This window comes from Protopterus annectens, chromosome 9.part0 (assembly GCF_019279795.1).
Source record: "Protopterus annectens isolate FY-2018-M chromosome 9.part0, PAN1.0, whole genome shotgun sequence".
NCBI lineage: Eukaryota > Metazoa > Chordata > Ceratodontiformes > Protopteridae > Protopterus > Protopterus annectens.
The window spans coordinates 1,180,747,101-1,180,756,887 of NC_056743.1; the positions used below are offsets into that span (position 1 = coordinate 1,180,747,101).

The following is a 9,787-nucleotide window of genomic DNA, read 5'->3' on the forward strand; positions in this document are numbered from 1 at the left end:
ATCAAATTATTTTTATTTCTTGTTGTATGCCAGTCATCTTCTTCCTCACTTGTCCCCTCTATTTCTTTTTCCTTGTTACTTTCTTCAAATTCATGTACAACCTCTTTATCAGTCATATCTTTTTGTACATTTCCTTGTATAACACATTCTTCTATCTCTTTCTCCTAACTACATTTTCATTTTCTTGCACGTTCATTTCACATTCTAGCCATGAATGACCAGTGCTGCCACATATTTTGCACTTTAAATCTCATTTTTTGCATTGTGCCCTGCTTTACCACATATCTTTTTTACATATTGATTCTTTGGTTGATCCCTGTATTTTACAAAACCCATTACCACGAACATTAATAATAATAGGTACATGCATAACATTATCATTTTCCATTTTCAGTATTACTCCACATTCCCACCCCCCCCCGTTCATAGTCCTCTTTCATCATATATTTTTGTAGTGTCCTTTACTTCTTAACATATAGTTAATGAATGTTTTTTTCAGTTCCTTTGCTTCAACTTCATTTCTAAACTTGATCACTATTCCTTTTTGTCTGTAAAAAGCTTGCATTACATATTCTGACCATGGATACATTTTTTTCTTTTGTTCATATGCACCCAAACAATTTTCCATGGCCTGCCCAGTCACAAATATCAAGTCACAAAAAGTCTCTTTATTAATTAAAATAAATGATCTTACCTATTTTGCTTTGCCACCCAGAGGTGCTATGACAGAGTCCCAAAACTCATACCTGTCCGAACTTTCTTCTTTTTACTGCTCACACACACTGTATATTTCCTTCTGCTTCTTTTATTTCTTCTTTGTTACTTCTCCAACAGTTTGTGCATAAGTGTTTGTCTCTTGGAACTTTTTCTGGCACAGTCTCTTCTTCTCGTTTCCCTTCTTCTATTTTTTCAATGATGTCACTCCATGAAATTGCTGCTCCATTTCCTGGCTCACTTTGGTTTACAATTTCTTCCAAATAATTATCCCTCAACCCCCCCCCCTCCCCAATTGGAGAGTTGTAATTATGCATTTTACAGTGGTAACTGTCTTTCCTTCAAACAATCTCCTCTGAAAGTTTTCCTCTGAATCCATCTCTCTTTCAGCTACAATCTCCTTTTCCTCCAATGTCACTATTTTTCCTGCACTCACATCATCAGAAAATCTTCTGGTAGCAATTCTACCATTCAACTACATTTTCAGCAATGTTCAGTCCACTTTCAGCACAAGCTGAATCAGCCATGCTTTCTCCCTGTTCTTCCTGACTGCCTCCATGGACAGAAAACAGGAAGTCAGGATGTGTAACACACAAACTCGTTCCCTGACTACCAAGAGTGGGCTAAGTCCCACAACACCCTGGCCAAATTTCCCAGAGTATTATAAATGCTACCTCAGGTCTCCCCTGAAAGAATGCCACCAACTTAGTGGGACTAACCTGGTCAAAAAAGGATAAAATAAAAAAAATATTAAAATACTAACCAAATATTTATCCTCTTCTCACATATATTCCAAACATCCTTATACAAAAGACAATGAGTACAAACATCAAAGCAACTCACAAATCTTAAAACAGAATGATTAACTACTGTAAATTTCTTATAATTGTCCCCAATGCCCTTGCCAAATTTCCCCTGGTAATATAAGTACCACTTCAAGTCTCACCAGAAAAAAGGCCTCTAACCTAGTGGGACTAACTTCATCAACAAGGATATATAAAATAAAAACAAGTGGGACTAATAGCAGATGTGCTTGCAGTCTACAGACTTTAGTGTAAAGAAGCATTTCAGAGTTGCTGTGGTAAAGGTACATAAGACAGTGGCAAGTCTGGAGAAAGACTAGATAACAGAAGTACTCTTTGATTGTTTTTGGAGGGAGGTTGCTCCATATCTACCTGCAAACAGGATGGTTTGGAGCACAATAAAGTTTATGATTGATCTCTACCTCATATAACCACAGTGATCTACAGATTATAGGAGAATGTATTGTGAAGGAATTTTTTTGGGGACTCTATAGCCATCTGTTGATAGGTGTGTTAGGAGCACAGGAAAGGTTTCAATGATGTATGACTGAGAACAAAGCTCTGCCACAGGTAGCAGTAGTCCAGCAAGGTCTTGTCTGTGAATTTGTAAGAGGTTCAATATGATAACTAGTGTGCAGCTCAGAAAGAGAGGAATGTTTTGCAATACACATATTCTGCGTATATGTATCAGATATGGAATATAGTGAATAAGGTGAGGTGGGAATGGCACACAGGTTAACAGATAGTGGGCAGAGGTGAATATGCAGACTATATAATAGTTGTGCTATACTGGGTACAGATATGCACTGGTTGCTGATAGAGTACATGTCACAACATGGTCATTCACTTTGCTGCCCTACTGGAACACTACAGGGACCTATCCTGTGATACTGGGGCTATGGTAAGCATGCCAACATATGATGGTGTATCTGCCATATTGGTGTGTAAATACTATAGCTGTTGCTGTGCTTATGATGGCCAGGGCATTGGGAAACTTTCTCTACTGTTTGCAATAGGTGCCATGGATCTATTGTATCCATAAGAGCTACCACCAACTCAGCTTGATAAGACCTCAGTTTTATATCTCATCGAAAATGACACACTCAGGAGTGCAGCCCCCCCCCCCCCATGCTGCATTGTAGTCTCAGGAATCTTGTTACCTGGATTGGGAAAATAACTCACAGACTTCTGGTTTTCCATCATCAAAGGCAGGTGTACTACCTGTTGAATACTGCCATTGATTCATCTGGCCTTTCAGCAAGATTTTATAGTGCAAAGAGCACTGCAATGCCCGTTGCTGTTTTTATTGATTACTGTTAGGCCTCACAGCATTACATTTATACTAATGAGGCAATATAGGGTAAATGTCTTTGATTTGTACATTGTGGCATTGTATATTAACCCTGGATTGTGCAATGAGGCTCCTGGCTGTCCGTGCACATGCAGTGATGAATGCAAAATGCACCATGCATGTGAAGACAGGTTTATGATATCTATGGGTTGCAGACTTAATCAGTATTGCAGCCCCTAGGGGCAATGTATCACAAGTGTGCACAATGATATAGGCTCTATGGGACACATACCTTTAAGACAGTGAGTCCACCCATACCACCCAGGTACATTGTTTGGTAATGTGACAGTATGCTGGCATTGGACTCTGTCATACTGCCTTGCTGCCCATCAATTCATGCTATGTGATAAATACAATGTGCATTGACAGAAGTCTGCTGTCGTATTTCTCTAGAATGTAACTTGTGAAATGACCATGGCTTCTGATGGTAATGAGTGTGGAAGGGCCCCTGCATGGTGTTGAAAGGAAACCAAAACCTTTGTGTCCTTCCTGCATAGAAAACAGTAGCATAACCTTAAGGTCTTTGCTTCCCATTCACAAGGTACAAGGTTCGATCCTGACCTCCTGTTAATGCCTGTCTAGAGTTGGCATGTTCTCTCTGTACATCTGTGGGGTTTCTCCCACTTCCCAAAAACATAGATGTTTCCACTTCAAACTCAACCCAAAAAACTGAATGGAGTTATAGGCAGCAGCACAGACACAAGGTGGTTCCTATTGTGGAAAGATTTCTATAGTCCAACCACTTTAAGCAGCAGCTGTGAGGAGCACTATCCTCTAGATAGAACACAGGTCACAGACTATGAGCAGTGTCAGGGATAGCCACTTGGTGTGAAAACTGGCTTTAGATGATCTGGTCACATTGATTAATGTCATCAAAAACTGGCATGGGTATTTGCTGGTGAAATGTGGGTTGAGGACCCAGCCTACTCCTACCTACTCCAGGGACCCATGTTAATGGTGGAAAGGGTCTATATGCACCTGTTGGCCAGTGTATGCCCACCATAATGCCCATCAGCCCTGGGCCAAAATGTTACTGGCTGTCCAATGTCTAGTTGTCCAACTTTAGTTACCTGGGAGAGCTCTGTTGAGCGAAAACTGAACATAAAAACAATCAACCTATCAAACATGAAATAGGGATTGCTAAACTCAGTGTAGTTTCAGTGACAGGATGCAGTTTGGAAGTGGATGACAAGATGGTAAGGATAAGGTTGGACATTCTATGTATCAAAGAAACAAGATGGAAGGAGGGTGTAGCAAAGCTACCTGGCTTGGGGTCCAGAGTCTATTACACAGGAGGAGGACAGACTAGAAATGGTGTGAGAACTATTGTGAGAGAGAGTTTTCAGAAGACAGTGAGGTATGTCAACAGAAATACTGACAAACTCATATCACAGACTATAGTGTATGAATCTGGCCCACAGCAGGGTTGTGATAGAGAGGAAGAGAGTGAATTCAGGCAGCAGTTGCAGGACCTACTACATAAAGCAGGAAACATGAGTTATTGTGGATAATGGAGGACATAAATGTTTATATAAGGATAGAAATAACAAGATATGAGGACTTCCTGCATCCATGTGGGTAGGGCAACATACATCTATCTGGTAAATGGCTTGATGGTAGCCATGACAAGGCTTAGCAAGACACAGCCAGTCAAAAGATCACATACAAGAGTGGCTGAAAAATCAGGTAGACTTTCTCCTAGCTAGGAAAAGGCATTGAGGTACAGTCAGGGATTGCAAAGTCATGAGTGAAACAGTCAGCACACAGCATAAACCACTAGTAGACACAATCAGCTGCAAGCAGTGGTCAGAGAAGGCTCTAAGGTCAACAGAAACTAGACTGAAGACCTGGAAGTTGATAAGAGTGAAGAGCAAAGGAGTTCAAGGAAATACACACATCTCTAAAACCTCAGGAAGAAGGAGAAATAGGTGGAGTTAAAGAATGGCAGTATCTCAAAACAGCAGCAGATTTGTTCTCAAGGAAACCCTGTCATTGCGAAAAATGAGGTAGGGCTGACTCAACATAAGTGCTTGTAACTCAGATACTCTCCAAGCAGCTGTCAGAGCAATGAGTAAGAGTCTTCCATTTTTAGAACTTTAAATAGACCTGATGAGTTGGTTTAAACGGTGAATGAGTAAGCTTCTTAAGCACAAAACTGAGATCCTAAGGAGAAGCCATCTGTTTCCTAGGTAGATGGAAATGTAAAACCCCTTTCAAAAACAGTTTTGCTTGAGCATTGCTGGAAAGGGGGGGGGGTGTCTTGGAGCAGACAAGCTGAACTGGCTGAAAATGTTAGCTGGTAGAGGAGTATAATAAACCGATAGTAATTCTTCACACAAATAATATAGAACCAGATGCATCCAGGACAACTGAGGGTCTTGACTCTTAGAGTGGCACCAAATACAATATATTTTCCACTTATCCCAATATAATTTCTTAGTAGCAGATTTTCTCACCTCCTTAAGTACCTGCTATACCTCCCCAGAAAAATGTGCCTAAAAATATCAATATTGCATCATCCAGTCATTTGTAACCTAGGGTGTATCAAACTCCCCTGTCTTGTGTGAGTAAATCTGGTCTGTGGGGAAAGTTGAAGTAATTGCCCTTGGCCAGACTGAAAAGAAGGAAGAATCAATGTCACCTTCATCAAAACAGGTTCACCACTACAATGTTTGAAGCGTCCTTCTGGATTTTTAGAAGAACCCTGGTAATAGTAGAAAGGGTGAAAGGCATACAAGAACATCCTCATCCATGGGAATGAAAAGGCATGTATCTTCCAGGCCTGCCTGTAAGTTTTCCCGGGGTAGAAGTACTTTAGATGTCCATTACATGAGTTATTCCCACAGACACATCAGTTCTTGGAATAGTTGAGGATGAAGTGTCAATGTGTGTTGATCTATCCTGGTCCTGCTGAGTTTGTCTGTAATAAGGTTTTGCAATGGCAGTATGTATGAAGCCTGAAGAGCCAGACTGAGCTAGATTTCTACCTTCCAGGCCATCATAGCCAGCCTTCAAAGGGGTAGGACCTGGCACCACCTTGTTTGCTTATGTACCACAGCACTATGGTGCCATCTGTGTACACTAGCAGAGGTAAAGAGAACCAGAGATGATTCAAAGCCTTCAAAACACTGATAACAGCCACATCTCCCTGACATTAATGTGCTTTTGTCTGTCTACAGGATGCCAAAGAGCTTGCACCTTTATCTCCCATGACAGATCTGAAGGTCTGTGGTGACTGACTTGAGGGGAGAACAGAAAGCTTTAGTCAAAGATAAATGGTCTACCCATCATCCAGTCTCCCTCTTCACAAATCTCAGAACAGGAATCTGAAAAGTCTAAAGGTGTAAGTGCCAAGTCCAGACACTGTATTTTCCTCATATGTGGACAGGCCAGAAGTAGCATGATAATTCTAGATGGAATGTAACCTAGAATTTTGAAAAACTCCCCTGCAGTTTTGGCTGGAGAATCTCAGAAAAAAAAAATGTTAGAATATTTTTACTTTGTCTGGGAGGGGAGAGAAAAGCTTTCTCCACTGCTGAGTCCAACAAATATTCCAGGAATATCATTTTGTATGAAAGGATAAGAGAAGACTTCTGCAAACTGATTTGAAATCCCAGACTGAGTAGATGTTCCTGAACAATTTTTATAGAGAATCTTGACTGCAGAAAAAATAGTCTGAAAAAGATAAAACAGTCTTCCAAATATGGGAAATTGTATATGCTTTGGAGTCTCCAATAAGCAAACCCTGGAGCAAAGCATTTTATGAATATTATATGTGTAGTGGAGTCCAACGGTTAAAACAGAGAACTGATAGCGTAAGCCAGACATGGAAAAACTTAAGAAATGCCTGTAATATATGGTAATAGGAATGTAGTAATATGTGTCCTTTAGGTCTAGATTTACCATGAAAGTGAGAGCTGGAGAGTGAAGTTGGGAATCTTGATATGGAGATCTAAATCCAAAAGATTCAGTACTGGCCTCCAGGATTCCTCTGGTTTGAGGGACCCAAACATTTCTAGAATAACAGCTATTGCCTTGAAAAGTGACTGGCCCTGAATCCCTGGGTCATTGTGTTGTGTAGAATGGGAAGAAATAAAGAAATCTACTTTCCTAAGCAAAAGGAACTCCCAAGAATTGTGAGGGGATTCCCATTGCCATATCTCCCCCAACGCCCTACTGTCTTGGACTATCTGTATCAAAAGAGCAGTTAAAATCTGAGGGAGATGGAAAGGTTTCTGATGCTCCCCAGCACACACAAAGTATTGACACATTCTTGTTTAAATTGTTGGGAAACAGGGCTGAGGAGGGGAAAAATATACTATTTGGTTTAAAAAAAAAAAGAGGGCTGCAAAAGTTGTGTAATTCCTTGTATCACTTTCCCCTTTTTATCACACTTCTCCTTAACAACCCTCTTCTTTTTGTGCTCTGTGGAAGATAATATCAAGGATACTGATTGCTGCTCTATATGTAAGCTGAGGAGAAAGAACTGAGATTGGGTAGTGTAACCATAAGTGTCAGTAAGTATGCAGGAGATGACAAGGAAAAGACTAAAAATATGCAAAAATCAAGACATTCTGCAAATTTATGGGCAATTAAAAGGTATGCTCAATTCGGGTCATTTCATCACAGTCAGGGCTTTATCCCTGTATGCTACAGAGCTGGGTCTGTATGTTATGCTTTTGTCTGGTTGTAGTATACACAGCAGGAGAGGATGACAGACACAGTATGTCAACAAACAGGAAGCACTGCTGAGGAAGTGCACTAATTTTATCTGAGAAAAGATTTTATGCTTACTTCCCTTGAAGTATCTCTTGCATTACAAACTGTGTAACTGGATTTTGATTTGGAGGAGGAGATGAGGGTTATAATGGGGGCAAGTATAAAACTAGGAGGGAGAGGCTCGATCCCTTATTGTCAAAGCAACATGCTAGGATAAGTGGTTTAAGAGCAGTTCCTGTAAACACATGCTCTGGTGTGAATGCTGGGGAATGTCACTACAATATTTTTTTCTGTTAACAAAGCATTATTTATGTTGAGTATTTTTTTTTCTGTTAACAAAGCATTATTTATGTTGAGTATTTTTTTTTATAAAAGTATAGCTTTAGTATTGGTGATTGCATTTTTCTGAAGATAGCAAGCAGATCAAGCTGTAGTATCCAGTTTTATCAATATGCCTACATGAGACAATAATTTCTCTTTTTTTTTTTTATATATTTTTAGGCAACAGCTCTCTGCACCATGAAGGGTCACATGCTCATGCATCTAGTCTTCCTCATTTGCTTTCAGTACCAACAGGTGACATCTGCCTACATTAGCATTTCTGAAATGAGTATACTGAAAGTGAACTCGATGAAAACAAGAACAGATTTAAAAGACGCTCTCAGCAGTAAAGCTCATGTACAGGTTACGTCAAAAGTGAAAAATGACCCAGAAAATAATGTACAGAATAGCACATCTAGAAGTGGGGAAGCTTTGTCAAGTAAAAACATATTAATTCGTACCACGACCAAAACAAACAGCAATGACAATGGCCAGGCAAGAAAGAAAATTGGGCGTTCATTACTTTCCACAGAAAAAACAGGAACAAATGAGGGTAAGGTGATAGATCAATCGTCCAGCATCACTGTAATTATTTTGTTTGTCTTTGCTATAATACTACTCATCTTCCTGTTTGTACTTTGGAGAAAGCTAAACAAAGATGCAAATGGTGCCTACCACCCTGCTGTGCTTTACAGGAGCTGCTGGGCAAAAGGGAGTGATAAGGAGGACAAAAACACTGAAGAGGGGAAGGATCAGCAACAGGAAAGAGGAATCATGGCCAGTATACGCTCGGCCATGTTGATAATTCGTGCGGCACTTCCTGGGGGCAGGGATGACTCTGAAGAGCTGGAGGTGTTCAGCAGAGATGAGGAAGATTCTGAGGCAGAGTCAGATGAAGAAGAAAATAAAGCAGAAGGCCCAGAGAGCCCAAAGGATACAACAGCTGACGTGGCAGAGTCAAATTCCAGTAAGCAAACTGCAGTGGATGCCTCATCTGAAGGTAATGAAGCAGCCAAAGCCAAGGATTCAGATAGTGAGGATGACTACTCCAGCCTGGACGGCACTGACCTGAGGGAACGTGCTATACTAGAGAATCTGGATGAAACATCTCATGCAGACTCACCAGTATTAACTGGTGACACTCATGTCCTCTCCAGCACAACCACTTGCTCCGATGATAAAACTGCAAAATTGCCAGAGTCTGATATCACAGCATTGTGACAATACTCTCAAGAAACAAAGGATATAAGTGCTGACTATGGACATGGTGAGTCCCAGCTAAGTAATGAAAGACAGTTACCAGAGACAATTTAGTTACTTTGCAAAATTACTAAGACAGACAGAGGTGGAAGCAGTCAGTATTATGAGAAGTACAAACTTTTTGTATGAGAAGGTTTGCTGACTGTTCAATGGAAAGTTGGTAAAATAACGGAAGATAAACTGTAAATAATTCTGGCTTGGTAGCCCATATCCAATAAAGTCATCCCTATTTAGCCTGAATAATGCTTAAATGACTCATACTACATACCAGATTACCTATGCTGTACAGATGCTTGCTTCTATACCAGACTAACACAAAATACATTTGTGTCAGTGATGAATTCTATATACTTCCTCTGGTTTCTCTTTTATGTACACTATTTCACAGCTGAATCTTCACTTCCATTGTGATGACAGTGTTAAAATAAACAAGACTGCTGCATCTCACATTTTAAATTCCCCTATCCAGTGACATTTTGGGAACAATTATTTGGTAGAGATTTTGAGGATAGTTTGTTGATGCAAATCATCAGGATATCCACAATAACAAAGATACCTTGGATCACAGTTTCTCTTTTTGGCAGTCATTAAGTTCTAATGTTAAATGTATAATATAATT

General features: G+C 40.1%; 1 protein-coding gene across 1 annotated transcript in view; it reads left to right on the forward strand.

The window, feature by feature from the left end:
* The window catches only part of LOC122811912 (protein tyrosine phosphatase receptor type C associated protein), a 182,463-nt gene extending 173,055 nt beyond the window's left edge, over positions 1 to 9,408 (forward strand). The window contains exon 2 of the mRNA XM_044084072.1: positions 8,089 to 9,408. Within this exon, the coding sequence (XP_043940007.1) occupies positions 8,089 to 9,129 (1,041 nt within the window). The 3' untranslated portion in view covers positions 9,130 to 9,408. The remainder of the gene's footprint in view (positions 1 to 8,088) is intronic.
* Positions 9,409 to 9,787: the final 379 nt, after the last annotated feature.